This window comes from Apostichopus japonicus, chromosome 19 (genome assembly GCF_037975245.1).
Source record: "Apostichopus japonicus isolate 1M-3 chromosome 19, ASM3797524v1, whole genome shotgun sequence".
Taxonomy (NCBI): Eukaryota; Metazoa; Echinodermata; class Holothuroidea; order Aspidochirotida; family Stichopodidae; genus Apostichopus; species Apostichopus japonicus.
In genome coordinates, this window is record NC_092579.1 from 2165455 (window position 1) to 2192037 (window position 26583).

The 26583-nt window shown below is 37.0% G+C and overlaps 1 protein-coding gene across 1 annotated transcript; it reads right to left on the bottom strand.

Moving 5' to 3' along the window:
* Positions 1–9148: 9148 nt before the first annotated feature.
* On the bottom strand, positions 9149–23339 carry LOC139960493 (5-hydroxytryptamine receptor 4-like). Its single transcript, XM_071958890.1, has 3 exons — positions 21976–23339; positions 13791–13928; positions 9149–11426 (listed from the first exon to the last, which is right to left on the bottom strand). Exons 1-3 carry the CDS (start codon positions 22024–22026, stop codon positions 10290–10292), a joined length of 1326 nt encoding a protein of 441 aa, XP_071814991.1. The 5' UTR covers positions 22027–23339; the 3' UTR covers positions 9149–10289.
* Between the last annotated feature and the right edge of the window lie 3244 nt (positions 23340–26583).

Below are 26583 nucleotides of genomic sequence, written 5' to 3' on the forward strand. Positions count from 1 at the left end.
GAGGTAAAACTGGTTGACCGTTACTGGGAACTTGATCTCACATGAAAGTGATTGTCTTTTGAAAGATTGTATACCGATTACATACATGTGTTATGCTAACTTGAATCTTTCCAATATAATTATTTCGAAACACACGATATGTCGCATTCCTTTAACGGATTAGTTCAGGTGTCACAAATGTTTATCATATATGAAAGAGGACAATACAAGAAACCCAATAGTGAAGAAATTATTCAAATATCTTTTTTCGTTTAGGAGATATTCAAGTTTAAAGTTCTATCTGATTGTGTAGAAACTGCTGACATCAGACTAGCTGTGACGTCATATCCTCACATTCCTGAAAAGTCTTTGTTATTTTATTAAAATATTTTGTAAGATTTTATGACTTACAACCAAAAGATACGTCAGGAGATCTCATATGTGTCAAGGAAAGTATTTGAGATTTAACATCTGAAGAATGTTTGATTATATTTTTTTAGATTTGTGGGGAAAAAATGTAATTATTTTTTAATGAAATATATTGACACATGTTAAGGAAGTGAGGATGTGACATCACACCCTCACAGTTAGACTTTCTACACCAGTCATTTGCAAAGAATTTTGAAATCTTCAAAGTGTGATAGCCTATCTCCTTAACAGAGAATGCTATCATGGTAGTTTCTTCACTATTCTGTTTGTCTTTTAAGCTCTTTCATACAAGATAGACATATCAGACACCTGAACCAATCCTTTAAATTTATAATTGTGCGTGTGTGTGTTTATAAAAGGAAATACATTTGTGGTAATTTACATTTACATACGATTCGTCGTTACTCGAACGAATTGTTTTGGAGGACATGTGTTAGAACGTAATTGTCCTTCAAGTCTGTATATCATATTTGATCAAATATGTATAATGTGCATGGCGTGAAGTTAAGACACGTGTCCCTGATATTTCCTGATTAGTATACAGTGTAAAAAGTAAAATGGCAGTTCGGTTTCGGTTAACGTTGTTTAATGTGAGTTAATTGTGGGATATGGGTTCATCCAATTATGCAAAGAATATTTCGCGTATATGCGTTGTGGAAACTATAAGACAATATTTGACTTCAGCCCTGTCATCGAGGTTTATAGTTAGAGTATATGTAAATTCTGAGGTGTGTCTAAATTTTTATCGATGGTTTCATTGCGTTTAATTATATCTATATAATAAGGCCTCGGTAATTTCTTGCCAGTCACGTTTTTACAAACGCTGGGTGGTTTCTTGAAACAATACATCATGGTATGTAGTATGAAGAGAAAAAACAAATTCAAACCAGTGCGACTTGTAGGATGGAAATAACTGATAAACGATATACTGTTGAAGTATCTCGATTACTATAGTATGCTAGTTTACTTATCAGAATGGATATTGCCTCGTGTATGGCATGGATATGAAAAATAAAACAAGAAAATATAATCTAAATTTGAATGCAAATGATATATTAGATCAATTTGTATCAATAAATGAAAACAAAATGCAGGAATTTCGAGATGAAAGAGCGACCAATTTTATTTTTTAGATTCGTTAAAGATATGCTATAACATCAGAAAGCAAGGTGACACATGTAAGTAGCTATGGATGATGTGGCATCAAAGTCATAAAGTCTTTATCAAATTTATGTATAACTATCTGAAGGATACTGAATATTAGTTGCTAAAATAATATCCTTAATTTTATCAAAATGAAAACCAGCGTCTAGCTTCTTCCTTTTCTTTCTTTTTCAATGAATAGATGTAATAATGTGTTTTGACATTTTTATTTTGAGTTTACCAAAGTTCTTTAACAGTGTCTGTGTTTTTCATATTTCCTTGAAGACTATAATGACTGACATTAAAAGAAAATCAGGTCTTCTTAATCGGAAGACAAGGTCCAACTTGCTATACTTTATGAACAAAGTTTTCATGTTATTTTATTTGTGGGTGTGGGTGGGGTTTGGGAGGTTTCATAAGCGAAAACAGGGTAGACCACGCGAACCAATTAACGTAAACGTACATTCGATATAATGGAAATGTGAAACCCATTACCCAAAGGACACAACAGGTTTTTTTATTATTTTATTTTCGGGCAGGTCTTTGACTATAAATGAAAAGTCCCTACTCAGTCAAGGCATTAAGCCCCCCCCCCCCCTTCCCCACTCCTTTTCCGCTACACAATTTAAAATTCTAACAAGATTTGGAAGCCTTAAAGACAGGGCGTCAGTCATGGAGGACACTTGTGTAGGCGTTATATTTGACTCATAATGACTTGTGCATTTCATTAAATGGAGCTCAAACAATGTGCTACATGAGATTAGTAGTTTATTATTGTTTTATTTTCATCTGCTCACCCGCAATGCAAAGGAGAACTCTTCAACTGGTTGAAATAAGAATTACGGATTGCATTTATAACTAAGGCCATCTGCTTAGCCATTATATAATGAAAGCCCTCAGCATTCGCTAATCTCCTCTCCAGTATATTATTTTGTTACCTTTTGTATATGTTGTATTTCGCGTACATGCAATATAACACTATATATGAAAATTATGTTGTAAATTCGTAGCTGCTAGCCATGCTGTTATAACTAATCATTGTACCTCTAGTTTCTAGTTATGTACATATTTTCACAAAATCTGTTACTTATCATTAAGTTAACTGAAGCCAAGTGTCTTTATTTTATAAGTTTTTATGTTTCCGATGAAGTGATTGTGCTCAGATACCCAACATGGACTTGTGATACCATATGTGTGCATATTGTAGACATCTAAGATGTTTTTTATTCTTGTGTGCAAAATTTTAGAATGTTTCTGCATGGGGGCTTTTAGGTTCCATTTTATTAATCATGAAAGAAGGACCTACGTTACACCCGTATGTTAAATAGATAAGTCTTCCTTAATTTAAGTCTAATCACTATAAGCTTGTTAAATGATGTTAAAGTCAGGTCCTGACGTCACTAAAAAGGGACAACGATATTGTTATAGGGCCATAAGATAAAGGACCAGTTTCCTGTCGTTCAGAGTACAACACCGTATGTGGAAAAAGTGCCTTACGGGAATTGAACAACAGCAAATTCCACAGAAAAATTGAGGTGGACAAGACTTCTCAAGTTCTAGATAAGGCTCATGCTATTGTACAAAGAATGCCCGGGAAAGGTAATAACGTAATATAACTGGAGAGAGATATAAAGACGGCAGGATGCCTGCTGCCCAAGGAATTTAAAACATCAAGATACTGGGCCCTGTGGCAGTAATGAGTGTCCATGCGTTCGTAGGACACTCATTACTAGGAGATAGTGTCCGCTTTGCGTGAATAGTGTCTTAAGGCCCGGTCACACCATACCGATTTTTTATCGGAATACTATCCGATTTTGCCGGAGGAATCGAAACAGCCAGTTTTTCGTTCGGGTCTTCTAGCCACAGTGATAAAGGACCTGATTTGCTATCTGTTGAGCCATTCCGATTTGGAATAGTCATCTCCTAACTTTTGATATTGACTCCGTTTCCTATTATCGGATAGCTATCCGATTTCTCTTCCGATTTTTATCGTTTTTCGATGTGACGTCACTTCAGAATGAAGTCCGTTCCAGAACCCCTTAGATTTGGAGTAGGTATTCGAATATTCCACTGCATTCATTACATTCACTACCACAAACCTCACTCTTCGGCCTAAAATCGGAAAAATCGGACCATATGCCGATAAAATATCGCTGTAGTGTGACCGGGCCTTTACCACCCTACCAAGATCACAAGACGTAAACAAACTGACAATTTTGGCCGGCCAAAAGCAGTATGTAGGAGAAACGAGTTCTTAGGATTAATCATATAGAGGTCAAAGGCAGGAATTCAAAATAACAAACCGATTCAGACAGTGATTACAGTAACTACTGTAAATCTTAAAAGTTTCGCCGTAACCAAGGTAAAAAATACCGGATCGTGCTATCAAACCTGATAAATCGGTAGCATGTACACTATTAGGGTTACAGTGAGAGCTGACGATATCTGTAATCCCAACAAATTCATCAAGCTGGATTTATCTTGCACGATCCCATTGAGAGACAGTTTAAGACATTTTTATTTTGAACTTTCATTCTTGCACGTGAAGTAGAGTAAAGATGATGGCAACCAACTTACGATTGTTTGTATTGCCATTTTCTCAGATATAACTTACTATAAAGGTAGCCTACGCTTTCAGCACGCATATAGAAGTGAGCTAATGCTCTACGCAATGACCAAGGTATATGTCTAAGAATGCCGGAAGGAGAGAACACTCCATGACAGGTATAAGCTAGGTACGTAGAACAGCATGCAGCGTAACGCTTGTGTCAATGTTCTTGTCCATTTATGGGGGGTATTGTGTTTGGGGGAGGTGGGGCGGTTCATGTAGTTTATTAATCAATTATTAAAAACCTATATGCACGCAGTTTGCACAAAGAATAGAGGAAAGTTACGATTTTCATGAAAATATGTTGGACCGTTTTCGTGTGCAGATAAGAGCAGTTCAATCCACATTACCTTGACTACAGGCGTACATGACGTAATACAAATATTTCAAGAAGTGACGCAGATAAGGACACCTGCCTAATTAAATCACTTAATGAGGAAAATGGAACACGATAAAAAAGAAAGAAATCGTAAACGAAGCTGCAGTTTTATCTCGTAATTTTGTAATATTAATTTGTCCTCGGATTTTAAAAAAAATCATTGATAGCGGGCAAAACGTGTGGCTATAGAATACAAAGTATAATAATATACGGTATAGGCTTGGTTTACAACAAAATAACATACGGTAGGCTACACCAAAGTGCGGCTATAGAATACCAAGTATAATAAAATACGGTGGGCTACATCAGTGAATAAAATTAAAATAAAATAATAAAAGTAACCGCAATGCAAAATGCATTGAGGTTTCGATGATTTCATTGCACTAGACTTCTGCTTGAAGTTAACCAGAAGTAGCTGTCACAATATAACTGGCCTGAACCACTATTGTTATGTACAAATTACACTATGGCATGGTAAACACAGGTCAGTCTATTGTACGTGGCAATACCCACCTCCACCAAAAACAAAAGGGGTCTTGAACTCAATGTGATACATCAATACACCATGTATGAGAAGTATCCACGATTCCCATCGTTAAATATCATGTACAAGGGTTTTCAGAGTTTGACCTCTAGTGACCTCAAAGGAGATTTGACCTCACGAGCAAGAGGATTCTTGTACTCAATATTGCAATTCCATATACCATGTATGAAAAGTATCAATGATTTCTACTGAGACATGTTTCAATTATTCTCAGGCCTCGACACTGAAATATTTTTAAAAGTACTCGCTAATTGGCGACCGTGACTAAAAAATCTACTCTCCAAAACTCAAAATTCACTCGCCACTAGGTGACTGCTGTTCAAATTTCCATAGTTAGATCTACAACATCAATGTTTTTTATGAATCAAGGTTTAAGCACTAAGGCAGATACATGATGCTACTTAATTGCACATTGGAAAATTATGTTTCTGTGCAGTAAGAAATTTAAACTTTTTTCCACCAAAATTAAGTGATGAACAAAGTAGAACATGTCGTAGAATTCGTAAATAAAGCAGCTAGCCCTACTGTAGTGTCTCGAACAAATAAAAATAAAAGATCTCCAAAAATACCTACGAAGATGGCTTGGCTTCTGTTACATAAGGGCTTCTCTAGTACTAGGCATATACTATACAGTAGCCGTAAGAAATAATTGTTGAGTTGTTTGGCTACCTTAAGAGTATTGGTTTACACGAAACAATTTCTTCTTCATGCTTTTGTGTTAACGAACCCAATTTTACCTTACCGTTGAACGTATACAAGTAGTATATGAAACTTTATCCACATGTATGTACGGAGGAGTGCCGATCAAGTAGCGACACTCTTAATTCAATGCCAGTTGGTCGCTGGTCTGCAGAAACTATCTACGAATGCCCATAAGCTAATTTCCAATTGCCAACAACCTATTCTTATGAGGCGTAACGCACATGTTATGTAATAGGCTCGTCGGTTGGAGATACGGTAGATTATGAAACAAGGTTTCCACAATTTGACCTCTGGTGATTCCGAACAACCTTTGACCTCCACAAAAACAAATAGGTTTCATTTACTTAATGTGGTACTCCTTCACACGAAATACGAGATTGATCCAAGCTTCCCTTCTTGAGATATCGTGTATACAAGGTTCTCAAAATTTTCCCCTGGTGACCCCAAATGACCTGTGACATTCACCAAAAGCAATAGGCTTCTTCTACTTAATGTGGTACACCTACTCACTCAATATGAGATTGGTCCAAGCTTCCCTTCTCGAGATATCGTGTTTTACAAGCAAGGCGTCTCACATACACAGGCTCACACACCCACTCATCCACCTGCATGACTGCATAGGTTACGATTATCATCGAAACCAAAACGGCACCGTGATATGTATTCTTATATGCTTAACATTTTTTAGCCTCTGAAGAAGATCCTGCTAGGATCGAAACGTCGGGCCAACTTACTTTTACACATTCTATTACACAGGCTCTCTAGTGGATAAGCAGTTTGCTAACAGTTTTATTTTATTTTGATGCTTAACATGTAAGCATAAATGTACATGTAAACTTACACACAAGTATGAAACAAATATTACTATTAGAATCCGCTCATCTCAACATGGAAATGTAGAGAAAATCCTTCGTTAGTTACAATAAAAGTTTAAAAGTTGAAGACTTTAATTTACAAACAAAAGTCTGAATCCAAGCTACCTCCCTCTCGAAAACTTCTTAATATTTGACATTTCACCTCTTATGAAACAATGTCTTATGAATGCGACATAATGAAAGAGAGAATTACTATACGTGCAAGGTCTCATCTGTTGGAAACAATCCAATCATAAAATATTAATCCGCCCATTATTTCTCTCATCTCATCAATGGTTCACGTACATATTCTTGTATAAGCACAAATGACTGAATTAAAACGAAGGACGCCACAAATTGTGTCAAAGCAGAGGTATTTCATAATTTGCCAAACTTTCTGCGTCATGCATGGTTTGAGAGTTCTTCCATAAGATAAGGCCATGACTGCGAATTAATTGCTATGATACAATGATATTCTGCGTGTATAATGTTCACGGAGAATCCAAGAAAGAGATAATACAAGAAACACTTGTATGAATACTAGTTATGATGACGTCACAAGTAATCAGGGACTGATAACTGTGGTAGTTGAATTGATAAATTAGTGAGCTTCAATAAGAAAATGCAAGAAAATAATTCCTCTCGGGCGACAACAGTAGTAGTCTCGACCAAAAAATGTTGGAAAGCCAACACTGTCGAAATTTAATTGCTAGTATATTAACTAACCAGACCATACTGAATGTAGCCTTCCAAAGCAGCATTTTTAATTATTTCAAAATTTAAAAACAAAAAACAATATCGCCAAGGAATATTTAATTTCTTAATTCTTGTAAGATAAGACAGTAGCACAATACATTTGTGACCAAGACTATAACTAAATTGCAGGTTATTGAATGGATGTCCACAGAGCTGCCAAAGTAAATCTGCAGGGGTGGCAACCTCCCCCCCCCCCCCCGCCCTCCTCCTCCTCCCCACCCCAAACCCTTCCCCGGCTTACGGTAAGGTATAGCATAATACACCCTTGTCCAAACACTGTTTCATATGCATATCGGTTGCTTATCCATACAAATATCGGAAATTGGACAAATATAGATTAAAAACGATACCTTGTAGATCTAGACTACATGCAATACATTTTTGCAGGCCATATCACTTATTTCTCTCCTATTATTTCTAATCAGAAGGACTATACTGCTCATCGACAGGGTACAGCACGGTTCCTTTTCATATGCAGTAGATTTATCACGCAATAACTTGTTGAAGAAGTCACATTTTGTTTTACTATGCACACGTCTTTATATAGGTTACTTAATTTTCTAGAACAATATAGAAAGCTTCTTCCTATATTTGTTCTAGATCCATTTAAGTGAACGATATGCGAACAGTGTGCAACAGAAAGGATATGAAACGTCTTAAAGAGTAGGAACCTTGAAGGGATATTCCGGTAGCAGACAATGTCGTACTTATCTTAAATGCATTCATAAAATAAGACCAAATTTAAAAATAAAATGATATCTTCGTCGTACAATACCTTATGAGGATATTATCTTTTTACATAAGGATGAAGAAAATTTCCAGCATATTTGAAATTAATGTATAATCTTCAGTTACCGGAATACCCCTTTAACTTATTTTGTAATATATTTAACCCTGATAAAAACAAACTACACGTGCATTAATGCATTCATCAACTTAATAGTTGCACTTTGTCGGTAGATTATTTATGTATTTATGTTTGTAATAAAAGAGTATGATTATGGAATAATTGTTCGAAAATGTAACACGGTCAGCTTGTTTGCTACATTTATGACGTCAGCAAGCTTCACAACAAATCTTATAATTCCACAATGATGTTCTTTTTTTGTTTTTTGTTTTTGTTTTGCGAGGTGTGTACAAGACTTCCTTCAGGAGAAATCGTTACACGGTCAAATGAACAAATGAACTCACACTTAGCAGGTCTTCAAGTAAATAGAAAATACAATCATTATGGTTTTATTACAGGAAGAAATCCATAGGCAAGATAAAAATCCATGAAAGTAAAATAAACCAGACAATCTCAAGACCGCGAAGGTATAATGATATAAAAATATATATATATCAGATGAGACAATTAAGGAAAGTCTTGAATTATCTTCCGGAGAAAGCGATCGCCAATAAACCAGATTTTTGCTACCACATCTTTTTTTTTTGTTGTTGATATTTTGTGTAATGTGATAACAATGGAACAGAGAAAACTATATTTAACTGCTACTCTTTAATAATTAGAGTACGTCTGAAATTAGGGAAATATAATTAAATAATTCACCATATAAGTCAGAAGAAAAGAAAGTCACAGTTTGAAACCCGTTTACTCGATAGTAAGTGTGTTAAAATCCCGTGTAATATATACAGTATATATATATATATATATATATATATATATATATATATATATATATATATATATATATATATATATATATATACATATATATATATATATATATATATATATATATATATATTATTTATTTATTTATTTTTTTTTTTATACACGGGATTTTTAAGAGTTACTATCGAGTAAACGGGTTTCATAACTTGTATATATAAAAAAATATGTATATGACAGTCACAGTGAATTATTTTAAAATAAAATGCTCAAATACCCACAAATTGTAGGCAGCAATACGTAAGCGCATCCCTATGACATTGTGATTAATGGGCAGAAATGAATATTTGAATATTTCCATTTAATTCTAGTCCATTTTTCGGCCAGATTACTTGGTGACATTGGGATTGCTTTAATCCAAGCATTTGACAAAGATGATTTTAACTGCAAAAATAAAACCTTGAAAAAGTATATTCTGAATGGTATGAAAATTTAAGTCGAATAGTTACGCTAATATGCTATTAGGTTGACATGAGATTCTGGCATAAAATATATTTTCTAGTTCGATGCTATACTTTGACAATTTCGTGGACATTTGACCGTATACCTGCATCGGTTTAGCAATGCGTAATAATGCATTTTGTTGTTTCATGGTTAACTGAATTACAGACTTATTTTAAGATAATTTTTTATCTTAACGAAACAATTTTTTTTTCTCGTTTTTCAAGCGTAAAACCTACACTATTTACCTCATTAAAATCAAATAAATTCAGGAAGATTTAAAATTTGAAACTAAAATTGTGTCGTTTAACTAAAGGACTAGATGTTCGTTGCCTAAGCAACGCGCATCATATTCTAAAGAAAGAAAAAAACGCTTTATCGTTTTCGCGGAAGATCTTTGAATCGTTACAGAAGAAATAATTCATGATGTTAAAACTGGCGGAAATTAATCGATATGAGTAAGTGACCCAGAATAGAATATTCCCCAGAGGTTAAGCACCTCAATCAGGTCGTATTCACGGTTAAGATGTAGTATCGATTAACCGTTATATCCTTTCTTTATAGTTTGTATTATTGAGTTAATTAACTCGATTTGAACATCTGCCTATACGATTAACCGATCTCCTCTCATCGTCCATAAGTCTATACTCATTCAATGTTCGTAACTGTAATCGAGTAACCGATAACTCATATACCCCAGCTAAGAAAGAGTAACTGCCGTTGCCTTCGTTTACATTATTGAACCCATGTTTGGCAGCTACCGACGATTAACCGTTATTCTTTCATACTGTTGGTTTGTCATCATCATATTTTCGCAGTTCGGTTAAAGGCGGTGTTATGACGATGCATGGATGGTACGCTCTGTTTTCTGAGAGGCCTTCGGGTACTCTTAGCGGAAGGGGTTTATGTTCTCCAGATAAGGAAGGCACGGCAGCTATGTTAATATCACTAGATGACGGTGGTAACGATGGCTTGTCTTTACCCTTAGGAGCCTGTACCGCGGTAGGACCAACCTGAGTTTTGACAGCTAATAGAGACGGAAACAGTTTTCTCAGCGCAGCTTTAAAATCTTCTCGATAAATAGAGTATATTATTGGATTACAACAAGGATTTGCGAATGCTATCCAGCTAGCAGCTGCGTTAAAATAAAACGGGACTACATCATTATCCGAGAAAACACATTTAAGTAACTTGGTCAGTGAAAACGGTGTGTTGCAGATTAAATAAGCAGCAATCATGATACAAATGGATCGAATCGCTTTTGAGCTTCGGGACGTCCTTCTCTCTTGAGCCCGGTTCTCTTTTTTCTTCCTCTCGACACTGTTAATTGGTGAGGCCTGTATATATTGCACCGTATTTTGATCATTACACACATCCGAATTGTACGTTGGTTCGTTGATCTGACCCGTTCTAGTTCTTTGTTGTAACTGCTTTGCATGGCGTTGTGCTATCTTGTACAATCCATAGTAACAATACACCATAACAAATACAGGCGTCATAAAACATATCACAAAAGCCGACACCGTGTATGTTAACACTTTGACCGGCTCACTCTCCCAGTCCACTGCGCATATAATTTCGGCGTGGTCGTATTTAACTACTCTCAGGAAGGCAGGTAGAGATCCGAAGATCAGTCCCAGTGACCATGCCATCAGTGCCATGATCAGAGCACGTCGGTGGGACATGAGGTCTTGATAACGGAATGGGTAAATGCAGTAAAGATGGCGATCAATGCTTATCAAAGCTAAGGTCCACATGGAAACGATGATGAAACAGTAATTAAGAAAACACACCATACCACAGGTGAATGATCCAAATATCCAATCATCAGACCAGATAGACACCAGGCAGAATGGCATAACCGTGGTAGCGCAGCCGACATCAGTTATAGCTAAATTCACTGTAAACACTGACGAGATCTGCATGGGAAACAGAGATCGGAAAACAACGTTAAAAGAGTGAGGGATTTCAGCATAGAGCTTAATGTTAAACATGATAATTTAAACTTTGCGTTATACGTCAGAGAGTAAATCAGTCAAGGAGAAATTAAAAACTACAACAATAAGATACTTTAATATTCACAGGATATAATATACTATATTCATACCGTAAGAACAATACAATTTGTAGAATTTAAACAGGAACTTTTGTCCGTATTTATTCAGGGTCCAACAATTAGGCTGGCTATACAACTATATGGAATATTCAACTTCAATGTTTCATTCTAAAACCAGTCGTGGACGCCTACAATACCTAAGGAAGTTATTATTATTGTTGCTGTTGTTGTTTTGACTATTATCAATATCACTTAATATCAATGAAATGCTTGCAAGTAAGAAACGACTGTTTTGAATGAAAGCACGCATATGTAACTCTGATCGCTGGTAAAATTGAACCTTGTGCTCTTAATCAACCGATTCATTCCTTGGTTTTATTCCAATGTTTTCCAATCGCATCCTCAGAATTAAATATTTCCGAATCAACGGAACAATGTATGCTACTTGGGGGGGGGGGTGGGGAGGGGATTGACCTGTTTACGATGATTTTTTCGTTAAACAGTCCCTGGTATACGAAGGAAATAGTATAAATCCATATGGGAAAATGTAGTCAACAATGAAGTGTTTTTACTTTAAGTTGTTCAAGTTGGAGAAAACATGTCAAAGTTTAAAAATGTCTGAGTTTATCATTATTATTATGTTTTTGTGTGTTCATAGGCTATTATCGTTCATATTTTTTGGAAGAGCAGTGAAACATTTTTTTAAAACGTACGGTGCATTGCCAACAGACATTCCACGAGCTGTCTTTACTAGAACTAGCTGAATAATTAATAGCTTGAAGGAGATCCATAATGTTATTATTGTTGGAGGCCAGGGTTCGGTTTCTTCCGGAAGAAACCTATTTCTTCCGGGGACGTGGAAGAAACTGGAAGAAACCTGTTTCTTCCAGGTTTCTTCCAGTTTCTTCCGGAAGAAACTGGAAGAAACCGGAAGAAACTGGAAGAAACTGTGAAAATTGGCATATACGCAGCACAGCCCTCATACATGATAAAGAGACAAATAGTTTACTACCATCTGACTGAAATGCATACCATTGAAACCATCAAAATATGATATTTTTGTTTTGATTATAATTTGGGGTTGTTTTCTACACCAAAAGATGTTTGCTTATAAATCACAATATTGAAGGACTACTTATCATCTCGCGATCCCCCCATCAACCAGAATTGCATAACTGGCCATACTGTATAAATGATTAACCTGGATTGGCCCATGCACTGAGGATTTAAGACAATTAACACCAAGAAAATAGCCGAACAATATCTGTTAGATTTAGGCAACAGGTTAATTTCTGCAACTCCCTAAATTACAACTTGTAGTTAACAGGAGGACTTGTAATCCCAACAGCAAAAAGAACAAACATCCACAATTAAACACAGCTGGCCACGAGCCAGCCCTCATTTCACACTACAACTTCCAGTCGAATCTGTAACCCTCATGTCTTGAGTTCAATCTCCACAAAATATGGTCATAGTGGTCAATGCAATCCTAGTAATGAGTGTGCATTGTACTTAGGCCTTCACTAATTTCCAGGGAACACTTGCCCCTCCACTCAGAAACTAGTTTTTAACTAAGAACTGGGCTATAATCAGGACCATCTTGGTCTGCAAAATATTGCTTGCCCATAGTTGTTCCCTGAATTGTCCGATGCTAGTAGCCTAGTACTATATTGTGTACAGTATATGCTGGAAGCAGGTCATGTGCTCCAAACCTAGATATAGACTACCTAGATGACACTATAGTGCTTCTTGTCCATTTATTACATAGTTAGAATTCATTGCAGGTTGTTATGAAACTTTATCAACAGTTTTTCCCCAAAAAATGAGTTTCTTCCATTTTGTCCGGAAGAAACTGGAAGAAACCTATTTCTTCCGAGTGGAATAAACCGCGGTTTATTCCGCGGTTTTTTCCACCCCCGGAAGAAACCTGCGAACCCTGTTGGAGGCAATCCAAGGAAGAGTTGGAGACGACCTATGGAGCCACTTTTTACAGGAAATGAAGAATATATTTTAGTTTTTACGTAAACCTGTGTTTTTCTTTTTATTGACCCTTCCAAGTGACTGAAGTAAGAATTGTCGTATTTTGAAATTACTCTCCAACCCACGCCATCAACCCCCCCCCCCCTCCACCTCACCGCCCCTCTATTTGTCATTCCCTATATGACACAAAGGGTTTCAAGATGAAAATAATCAAATCAAATCAACGTTGTCGACTTTAATACACTACCTGTTCTCTTAGGTCTGGACTTCTGAGGAAAGCTAGCAGAACTGTGACATTTCCCATCAAACATACGCAGATGATCAACATTAATGTTATAGTCAACAGCATCTCTACTGCAATAGGCCTCTGCGTAATCTCCGCGCTCTGTAACGGGAAAAATATTAGAAATCAGTCACTTTCATTGTGGTTAAACCTTTTTTAACTTTCAGTATTGTTTGCTGCTTTATCATCCCTGATTTTGTTATTTTAGTGCCTTTGCGACTCAGTAATTAACCATGGTTCGTTATATCTGCACATGAGGTTTCATTAAAAGAATATCGTTATATATCATACAAGGTACTATAGACCTAACGTAGGAAAGTCATGTGACCTTTCGTGGTTTTTTCTTAACGGCATACAGCGTCAATGTTTGAAATACACAATGAACACACACACACATTAACACGTATTCAAAACAAACATACAAAAATAGGAATCCCCGCAGCCATCGTCAAACCTGTGCCCATTTCCCAAATTTTCCATTAGCTCCATCAGAACTATAGCTATTTTATATAATTAATTGATTAGAGCATAAGTTGCTTCACTGGCAACAATGACTGCTTATAATATAGGCGTATGCACTGGCAACAATGACTGCTGATAATATATGAACGAGTACGCACTGGTAACAATGACTGCTTATAATATACGCGTATACGCACTGGCAACAATGGCTGCTTATGATTTACGCGTACGCACTGGTAACAATGTCTGCTTAAATTATACGCGTACGCACTGGTAACAATGACTGCTGATAATATACGCGTATGCACTGGCAACAATTACTGTTTACAATACATGCGTACGCACTGGCAACAATGACTGATTATAATATACGCAAATGCACTGACAACAATGACTGCTTAGAATATACGCGTATGCACTGGCAACAATGACTGCTTATTATATACGCGTATATGCACTGGCAACAATGACTCCTTTTATTATAGGCGTACAGATTGGCATCACTAACTGATGATAATATACGCGTATGCACTGGCTGTCGGTTAAGGACAGGATTAGGTACAAAATCATTTTGTATGTTTTTAAATCTCTAAATGGTGAGGCTCCCAGCTATCTGATTAATTTTCTTTCTTTGTAAAATGCTCCTCTAAGTAATGTTGATGGTTTGAGACGTAGACTCTGCTCCTCATCTGATACCACCAGACTCATGATTCCACGCTCAAAGCGTAAAACTGGTAATAAATCCTTTCAAGTTATTGGTCCCCGTATTTGGAACCAGCTGCCTGTGGGCATTCGTGCGGATATTTCCGTCTCGGTCTTCAAAGGTCTCATGAAAACATGCGCAGTAACGTTGTTTTTTTGGGGGGGCTTGTGTTTAGGATTGTTGTTTGTATTTATTGTGTAGTTTATATTTGTTTCTGTAAAGCGCTGTGATCTTTAGTAGAGCGCTCTATCAAATATATATTAATAATAATAAAAATAACAATGACTGCTTGTAATATAGGCGTACGGACTGGCATCACTCACTGCTGATAATATACGCGTATGCACTGGTAACAAATTCAGTTAAAAACGATGGAAATGATAGTACCATTGTGCATGTTAGGTTATACCCTAACAAACTTAAAGCCTGGATACGGGAATGGGAGACAGTCTGTATAGGAAACTGCAGTAGCCATTTCTAAAAATTGTTTAAAGAAAGAAACAACGTAAAGGACTTATGTGACATTATAACCTTGCATCAAGATTTCACACATCCCTGTTGCTCTGTTATCTTTATGTGTCATCGCCAGGCATACTCAAGTACACAATTCTATTCTTTGAAGTAACCATATAGGCAGATTGACTTGTATCTTTAGACTAACGACTATAACTCTATTCATTCCAATAAAATAACCATTACGTTGTGATAAAAATGTACGTAAAGATATAAAAGTCTTTCTACAGAAATGATAGTTCCCAGATCTTCTGTTATAATTTCATTTCAGGAAACTTCATTATTTAAACCCATGTTACATCTTTGAAAACTTATTAGGCTATTTCAGTGAGATTTTTTGGGTCATCTGTGGCTAAGGAACCGGTAATGAATCGAAGCCTTAATTTGCGTAAAGGATATTCTAATGGCTGGAGTTGATTAATTAGCAAAATTGCTGAAATCTTTTTACATCTTTCGGTCAAAGCCACATCCTGATAGCATTTTTTTTATTGTGTAGATTTTATGTTCTTTCTCTTTTTCTTTTTAGATTATGGTATTTTGTAAATGCATCTGGCAATCATAGAGTCTCTAACGTCGTCAGGGCAATTAAGATGAAAAAATGACCCAGATTTCTTTATAATATTTCAAGAGAGGAAACCGATATTCCTACCGAAGAGAAATTCTTACCTTATAGTAAAAGATTGACAAGTATGGAAAACTTTTCAAATTGACTATAGGTATAAATGCTGCCGAGACTATATCACGGGACCACCAACTATATATGATCCAATTTGCTGGAGTAGTGGATGGTTTAGTCAGGCCAAAATTGGGTTAATTTGAAATTAATTTTATCTCGTGTTATAGGGGCAATATATCGAGACAGGGGTTTAACTATCTCTGCATGTAGAATATTGTTCACATTAATTCAATAGATGTTTGCCACCGGAATGCGTCTTTAACATTTCCTGGGCAAAATGTATTCTTTGTTGATAAGCAGTTTTAAGTGACCATTGAATCGAGTTACAATAATTGCCAACAGTTGACAAATATGATGTACAAGGTCTAGGATTCCTTGACATGCTTTTCGTAAAGTGCTTGAGAATAAGGGAAAGCCCCGTGGAGAGAATAAGTCCAGGAAAAATTTGAGCGACATAGCACCGGTTTGCCATATATTTTTTCTTATGTTATTGCTTGAATTGTTTCTTTCTTTCTTTGCGAATTTTGATTTAAAAAAATCAATTAAAAAAATTCTACAGTCGTTTGACAATGTAGCAAGGAAGTTCCGCACTAGTTCACTTTGCAGTTAAATCATTAATTCATCTTTGTGACCATCAACCTGTCAACTTAGAAGCTCTAATTGTTTCAAATGATCTTTTATATTTTCATAGGGCTAATCTAAAAAATGAAATCCGTGACCATGATGACGACACAAGTTTGACAAAAGCAGTAGGAGGATGAACAATCCAATTTAGCCAAATCATAGATATTAATTAATTAATCGACGCTTCATTCTGACCGCCCTTGGAATATACGTAAGTGTGGAGGGAAAAGGGCAGTAAGGGAATAAATAGATGAAACTGGGAGGGGGGTCGGGGCAGAGGTGAGGTGTACTGCTGTAGTTCTTGTATGCATACAGTAAAAATCTTTGTTGGTTTGTAATGCAAAAGTGTAGTGACTCGAGCATGCTGGATAAGGTTTCTCACATGGAGGTTATAAACAATGACTCGAGTCAATTATTTTGACTCGAACATTTGACTCAATTGAGTCAGTAAACATTTCCGGAAATGACTCGACTGTGCGGAATGGATCAGATAAGTGTGGGAATTGTTCCTACGGAGCATATATCAATACAATAACGTGTTACAGCCATGGAATAAAGGCAAGGATGTGACGACATGAACAACTTCTTACCGCGCTATTTTATTCACCTATTTTCCGTCCCACGGTTTAGAATGAACCAATAATATACCTTACGATCGGGTTTTCCATAAATGCCTAAAATATGGGTTATACATAAAAAAAAAAGTGGAAAAAAAGCAGGCCACGGTAACATAATTATCCCCGAAACCCGATATGGGGTTCTCTACGCCCCTGCGTGTATGTACTAAGGACGCTTTCTAGTCACTTCGCCCCACAACCATTTCGCCCAACTGCCATTTCGCCCAACCAGCCTGGTCATTTCGTCCAACCAGCCTGGTCATTTCGCCCAACCAGCATGGTCATTTCGCCCAACCATCATAGTCATTTCGCCCAACCAGCATGGTCATTTCGCCCAACCATCATAGTCATTTCGCCCAACCTTATTTTTACTAATATTCAGTCAGAATAATATTACTTTTTCTATTCCACTAGTTCAATTTGATTTATTTTGGGTTAGGTAACTTCGTAATAGGTAAATAAAAAAGTGAGGTCCGCCCGATATCGATCGGAGTCTGAGCAGTTATTTCGGGTATAATATGGGAGGATTACACTACTTTAGGCCTTTACGCATACAATGGAAGTTATATTATTATACAAACACAGGGGACTCGGTCTTCATAAAAACCTATCAAACCTAACCTCTAAATCACTGATCCATCCTACTGACTAACAATTCCCGAAAGTTTCCTTATTAAATTGAAAAAAAAAAATTATAAAACCCGTCCGTAATATTGAATTACTATATTTAATCAATGTAACCACATATGTAATCACATATGTAATCAATTTAACCACGACTTCAAGTTTCCTTAATACTCGGTTCGTATCCAGTAACGTTAACAATTCCCGAACGTTTCCTTTTGAAATATCATATTTAATCAAGGTTGGGCGAAATGACCAGACTGGTTGGGCGAAATGACCAGGCTGGTTGGGCGAAATGACCAGGCTGGTTGGGCGAAATGACCAGGCTGGTTGGGCGAAATGACCAGGCTGGTTGGGCGAAATGGTAAGGTTGGGCGAAATGGCAGTTGGGCGAAATGGTTGTTGGGCGAAGTGTCCTGCTTCCGTAACATGCACCCATTGACACTTCGTGGGACGAGTAGGCTACATGTCCTATGCAATTACTAATTGCTATCCAAATTCATATTGCGAAATACATATACCAGCACATACATATATGTTCATAGATGAGATATCAGGCGCGTATCCAGGATTTTCAAACCCGGGGGGCGCGAATTACTATCTAAGCGGAGCGCCACCATCGGTTGGCGCGCAGCGTACAAGAAAATTTCTTGTTTTGAAACCCCCCAGATCACCGGAAACGGCACTTCTCGGGCTTGAAGTGACCAACCAGATGTACACCTTTTGCCTGAGAACCAAGAATTTCCTAATAGTTTTTTTTTTCCATCCATAACCTTTTTGAAGATTGTCAACCCGGCACACATCATGTTCGACCTGATCACATCTCCTGTGGGTCTTTGCTTTTGTAGGTGATTCTACGTCGCGGCCCACAATACCCGTCAGCCCCACTTTTCAAGGTTTTAAGCCCCATATTTGTTCAGAATTTGAAAATTCACATTTCTCGTGAATAAACTCACTTCAAAACATACCCATAATGTTGTACAAAATTTCATCTATGGACAACCAGTATAGAAAAAACTTCCTTCAACCCCTAACAGACCGGTCAAAATTGCACGAGTAGAGGGAAGTGCGATGTAGAATGTTGGTCAGAAATTTTCGAAAATTCAGACACAGTTAATTTATTGGTGTACAAATATTAAAACCTGTTATAACGGCTATTATAAAACTTGGTTGAAGGAAATGAAAAAATAGCAGATATTTCCTTCAACCGAACACTACACACATAGGCGTAGGAGGCGCGGCGGCAGTGGCGGAGCTAGGGGTATTGGTCAGGAGTGGCGAGAATGGTCTAATGGGGCGCTTTCAACACTATCTAAGCGGAGCGCCACCACTGGTTGGCGCGTAGCGTACAGAAAATTTTTGAGTAAAGATACTCCCTAGATCGCCGGAAATGACCCTTTCCGGGCCTGGCTAATTTGCAGATAAACGAAGAATAAGGTGTCATCGCCAAATTACACCAACAAAATGTGACAAATGTCAATAAGTAGATGAGAGCGCAATGAAAAAGTCAATAATCTAGAATAAGTAAAAAGTGGTAAAGAGCTGAAAAAGGCTTCAGCAGTCCATTTGAGTCCGTCAGGGGGGCATCCGCCCCCCTGACCATATGGACGCTCCGCCACTGCGCGGCGGGGGTGCAGGCCCTAATTCGCCATTACTAATGTAAAAGAGAGTTTTGACATAATTGGACCTCCATGTTTTTTATACATCTACATGAGACATGTCGTTGTTTACATTAGCATCCCGCGGTATACTGCGCAATTTTAACGGACCGTACGGTACATGATGGCATGCGATGTAATAACCGATGCTTGCTTATATGATATTGACACGAACACGTTGAACGGGCGCTTCGCGCGCGAAAATTTTTGGTTATTTTTTCAGGCAAGTCGGACAGTTTTGAGGCTTTTCATCGTGGAACGCCATTTTCATGCTCACTGATATGATGTGATATCTGCTGTTTGCGTTACAAATTCGAATAGGCGCGTAGCGAGGAATTTGCCAAGGGAGGGGCGAAGCCTGTAGGCAAATTATCTAAGCGTAGCGCCACCATAGGTTGGCGCGAAGCGTACAAGCAAATTTTGGCCGAAAATGTCTCCCATATCGCTGGAAATGACACTTCCCAGGCCTTGTAAGTTGCCTCTAAGCACTTTCTATTTTGAAATTACTTAGCGATATCATTTGAAAAATTGCTGAATGGGGGGGGGCGCCCCCATCCCAAAATGCGTCATGTTCCCCGACGACACCATCGAGTTCGAGACCAGCCACAGTTGGTTTCATAGCACAACTCTACACACGCGTTATGATAGACCATATATAGTATATACATAGATCATTAGTGAGAGAGGAAAATGGAAACGTCAAAAAATGGAGTTGTCGGTGTAAGGGGTAGGGTGAGTCACACTTTTACGAAATCATTGATCCGTCACTGGCTACCCTTCAGCGCTGTAATGATGTCACTATTTTTCTTTCTCTTCCCGGTGTCTTCGCGTTTTGCTTTTACTCCCTCTTCTTCCTTTTTCTCTCTTTCTTCTTTTTCTTTTCCCTTCCTTCCTCTCCTCCTCTTTTATTCCCCTCTTTTCTCCCTTTTTCTTTTCTTTTTTTCTCTTCTCTTTTTCTTACCCGGGGGCGCGCGCCCCCAACGCCCCCCCCTGGATACGCACCTGGATATACACACAATAATGAGTTTCAATAGCGGTTCAATGCTGGTTACCAACTGTTAATCATTATATCATTATATGAGACCTACATTTGATGAATTTCGAAAGTGCTTGAGCCGCATTTAAGATCAAATCAAATATGATGTTCTTCTACGAAAGTTCAACGGAAATGAAAGTGCAAAGATAACAGAAACAGAAAACTGTCAACAGTTCCAATTTGTATGAACTGTCTTTAACAATAATGTACTTTATTATAACTTACACATGCATAGTGTATAGTATGAATTCACAGCACTTTCTTTACAATTTGTTTTTAAACGTTGTCGCTGCTGTGCAATAACGCCTTTTCACAGCGCGCTGTCAGTAAATATGACAAAGTAATGCAATGCATTGCTTCATATACGTACACCTCTGTTGATTTACTCTCATCGCTGATTTACTTTAAATACTCTTATCTTTACTTTACAATACTTTCATGACTTATACTTTATTCACATCAATTATATTTCAAAGCGCTTCCAAGCGTCTAATCACCAGTTTCTGGAAATTTTTACATTTTACCGTTAGATTCCGTCTAGTGAGTTTCCGCCTTAGAAAAACGGTAGTTTTCGCAATATAAAACAAAGCAGTTTTCGCCAATGCGGTAAATCAGTAATACTCTAATATAATAATACTCTAGTAATACTCTAATATAAATTATACTGTTATCGATATATAGCCCATGGCCCTTTGATACACCCCGCCTTACATATTGATGAGGTCAACCATGGAGCTATAGCTCCATGGGTCAACCGACTAACAAAAGGCAAGCCTAGTGACAATAAAAACATAACTGACAATGGGTTACCAAGAGAGGTTCAAGATATGTTAGTTAAATTATATTAAAAAAACTTAACATTTGGTAACCTCCTCACCCCCACCCCGCCACCCCCCTCCAAGAAAAAAGAAAATCTTAAACCACTTAAATACCCCATGTGTTCCGCTTTGGCGTAAACTAACGACCTCAATCATTTGAGGGCAGCCCCAAAATTGAAAATATTGCTGTTGCTTACAATGTGGACGTTAGTTTCCGCCACATGAATTTCCCAGCCTTAATCCTGTTGTAGGGGAAACTAATGTCCACTTTCAAGTTGACCCTTGATCCCTAAAGGTTCGTTGTGATGCTCGTGAACTCCCTGCAAATATACGACACCAGGCCTAATTGAAATATAGGCCTAGGCTCAAGCTTTCGCTTGATAGAGTTCATCTGTTACGTATGTAGACCTATACTCACCGTGGAAGGATCCAAGTTGGAGTCGAAAACAGTTGTCCAATTTGAAAACATCACTGCTTTAATAACTTTTCTTTCTAGATCCGTTGATTATCAAGGTATTGAAGCTCGATCTCGTCGTTTCAGACTTATCGTTCCAAAGTGCAACATTAATGAATTACCTATCATTCTCCATCTAGCTGAACCGGTTTCATTCAACAACAATTATATGCTTCTCTCGTTTGTATCGCAATAAAAGAAGGATTCCAATAACATCCAAATGACACATTAAGACGCGTATAGCGTGACTTTTCCACTGAAATAAAACAAAACAAAAACAACACCTATTTTACTCGAACAGTATTCGTTCTTTCTTTATCAGAAAGCAATGGCACTTGGCAGCTTGTTTGTTCATTAAACAGAATCACTCGATATTACAATTGGTTAGGCTGTAGACTAAATATAATTAGATATGATTGGTCAAAAATTTCATGACGCAAAAAAACGGATTCCTCGCCAGCGCTGTTATCACAATGTGGTAAGATAAGTTGAGTTGGATTACCAGACGGAGAAATTCATGGATAATAACCACAATATAACATAAAGAAATTTAAAATGAATATAGGTCTCGAGGGTATAGTTTCAAATACAGTAAAGACTTATTTTTAGTATTATGCTCTTTTTTCTCCGCATAAAATACATTTTTACTGGTACCAGATGGTTTGCTATTTTCGTTGAAAACCTTTATATCCTTTTTATGAATATATTAAATTTCTTCATCATGTGAGATCTTCATGTTCATGAAATGACAATTAGATAGTTGTATAATTCCGTGCCCTGCATGCTTTCCGTCTAATACAGCAATCCGGTTCATGAAAACATCATACCATCAACGTGCTTTACGATTACGGACGTTATTTCCTTACATTTTCCGCACAGATAGTAAATCTTCTTGCTTTTTAATTACGTTATCTCGGTAAGAAATTGTAATCATGGTATTAGGTTTGAACGAGTTGATTTTGATAGCGTAGTAAAAGGCTCCCACAATCACTCGATCTACAGTCCCAGGCGCATTAATTAAACTCACGGATAGACAAGTTGGACTATCTTAACGAACAGACGATATTTATGTCCAGTGACATGTCAGGCCACGTGTGCCCCACTGAATTGTTGGTTAACTTGAGAAGGCCGCCGTTCAAATTCATTGCAGCCCCGTATCGTCCCTTTGATTCCTGCTCTCTCTGTAATCGCCTTATCGGTCCCAAGAGTCAGTGACAAACACTAAAAGGTCACTAATTGTCTTCTTGTTCACTCAAAAGCCGGCTGGACCCAATCAGCAACTCAACGCTATAAATTAGTTGTCAATTGTTCGCCCAACAATAGAGACGCACTCGTGATGAACTCTTTGACAATAAAGGGTGTCGACAGCCAGATTGGGACCTGGATACAACAATACGTCACCGGGCCCTTTTTTTTCATTTTCCATTTACCACCAATTAACTCTGGAAATAGGAAAACACTATATCTTTATCTCGTATTTTCCCGTCGCCCATCCCTATATTTCACCAGACACTCTTACTTGGCCCCGGGCCTCTAGGCTATTTCCCCCTCTAGCCGCCCTACCCGTCACTGATCAAAGTATTGGCAACTTCTACACGTCGATTACCATCTATTAGAGAACGTGATTTGTCATCAGAATTATAGCATATTAAAACACATGGCTCTTCGTCTGCAGGTCTGTCTCGTGAGTCATATATGGCTTCTGCACAAGTCTCATTTCGCAAAATGCAATCTCATTTAATCCTCACGCTCCCGTCGCGCACAAAGCTGAGATGTGTAGGATTAAACGCTATATGGGCTATACAAAGGTTTCACTAAAGAACTGAAGCTTATAACGATCAAAATTTAAAGACATGAATATTCTTTTATCAATTTCTAATATTTATTATTCTCTGTATTCACTATTGCGTTTCCCTTTCATACTGCAGTATAGCAATAGTTGTCATGGAGTCATGGAGATTCTTTGAAAACTGGCGACGTTTCCACTGTCAAGGTTACAGTATATATGATCTCACAAGAAAGTGAAAACTACCCGGTCACGTTTATTGCTTCTATGTTAACTAACATAATACAAACAAGGCTACTCATGGTGCAGTGTCTCTTCGATCCAAAATTTGAAATATTCAAGAACGATGGCGCTTGAAATCAGCTCAGAAAAAAACCAATATCGCGTCGAGTGGCTGAGAAAAATTTGTACTGGTAATAAATTCAAAATTAACAACAACTGGAAAGAGTAACCTCGTGCCAAATTTAGCCTGTCTTTCAACCTACGATATACATTTAGCAAAGGACGAGCGTATATTGAATGTGTATAGTAAAATACAGGGAGTAGAAACAGGTGCATGTAAGCTCTTTGTGAAGCGATAACAACCTCGCCTCATAGAAATCATTTTCAGTATAGGATATATACAGTTCTCGTTAACACATCGTGAGGGGAACGTTGTTGATACTATAGGCGTTCTCAGTCCGTGCCATGCTTTACTTTTGTGTCGACTTTGTGTAGAAAATGTATACTTTGTGTAATAAACTGAGCTGTTGTTGTCAATCTTGTTATTAAATCTATACCCTTGAATATACAAATCAACCGAACAATATTTGTCTTCACTTAGTAAAACTTCTACATGAAACAATCCTTTAATATGCTAGTTATATATTAAATTATATATATATATATATCTTATATGTTATAAAATAAAAATATTGTAGCGATTTTTTTTTTGTGGCGTTGAAGGAAAATCATTTATTTGAAAACCTATGTAAAACGCAAAAGAACCATGTTGCGTAATTATCACATACGTGAACAGACAGCTGCATTCTATAGATTAATCCAATTACGTACAATTGACCATGCATGCTTAATTATGTTGCATGGACCGTTGAGGTGTACAATCATGTATGATAACTTTATATGAAATGGAATAATACATTGGCATGTCGAGAAAAAGATACATCTGCACTACGTCCCTAAGCAGGCTTTGGAAAAGTATTACATGGTCACATGTGTGGGCATGAAAAGTAAGGTTCCCGACATTTCCCCCAATAAGTGCTATAACGACTGTATAGGCTGTGTAGAGGTCAATGTTAAATTCAGTTTCATGATATTTGGACATCATATATATCATTATTTATATATATATATATATATATATATATATATATATATATATATATATATATATATATATATATATATATATATATATATATATATAAATGCAAAGGAGGTAAACGACAAAGGCAAATGAATATATATAAATGAAAATCGTAATGAGTTGGAAAATCAAGAACAGTGAAAAAACTTTCAGCCTCCACCGGGATTCGAACCACGGGCCTCCCGCTATATATATATATATATATATATATATATATATATATAAATAATGATATTTGGATATTTGGACAAATAATTTACGAGAGAGCTACAACAACAGTGAATGATTCTGTTTATTTTGCGCATGCGTTTAGGTCCAGGTAATGATATTATATAGTATGTTATCGATAATTAATTATCTAATGTATACACACTTTAATGTCGGGAATTAATTTGGGAGCCCTAGAAATATCAGGAAACTGTACTTTTCTTGGTAAATTTTAGCAATTATTAATATGCTAACATTATGGGACCAATTCTTGGCATCTTGTACGTCTCAAGTGCTTGCACAGCAAACATCTGACCTATATTCCTATATTCATTAAATTCATATCTATAAATAGTCGGTATAAATTTAATTTAAGTGGAATTGCGGTCTCTGCATGGGTTAAAAGAAGGAATATAGAGAGACTATAGCATATATACAGAGATGCAGTTGAGCGTGCTTGGGGTCTCTTTCTACTAAAGTGAATTGATCATAAACTTGGATGTTATCCACCGTTGACATCAAAGTGAAAGTAATTGAGTGTTGCCGAATACATTACGGTATCATTCTACAGGTTTTCTCGCAATCGATTTTTCAATAAAATGAATTAAATTATGTTATTTCTTGGCGGTGTCAAGCAAAAAGAAAGATAAATGAGCTTTAATCTAATATTTGCTTCAGCCCGTTTGATTAATTGCTCATGCTGGGTAAAAAAGTCTTTTTTTTTCGGTAATTTAATTTTTCTTTCGAGTTAGGTCACCCGAACTATCTGAACTTATTGACAAAAGAAGTTCAAGAAAGAATGGGTGAATGTACATTATCGCAAAAGTACCGTATCATACTTGACTGTAAAGACAGGCATATTTAACTATACCCGGAGATTCTCCGCTGACTGTTGGCTAATATCGTATGCCATCCGATGTTCATTAACATAGAATATCGTAGTACCCACAACACCATGATCATTAATAACGCTACGATATAACAGGATTGGATCTGAGTTTGTTATAACCAGCTATAGGCAGTGAAGATAAACGGTCAGTTTGTAGTGCGGGCCAAAAGATTAATCTTTTGTGCAGTATCTTTTAACTAGAGCACCAACGGTGTTTAGTTCACATGTAGCATCAACCGAGTTGACTTCAAGTTGTAATGTATGCATACAAACATGGCTCGATCTTTAGGAAAAAAAAGTTTAACGAGTTAAGATTTTATCACA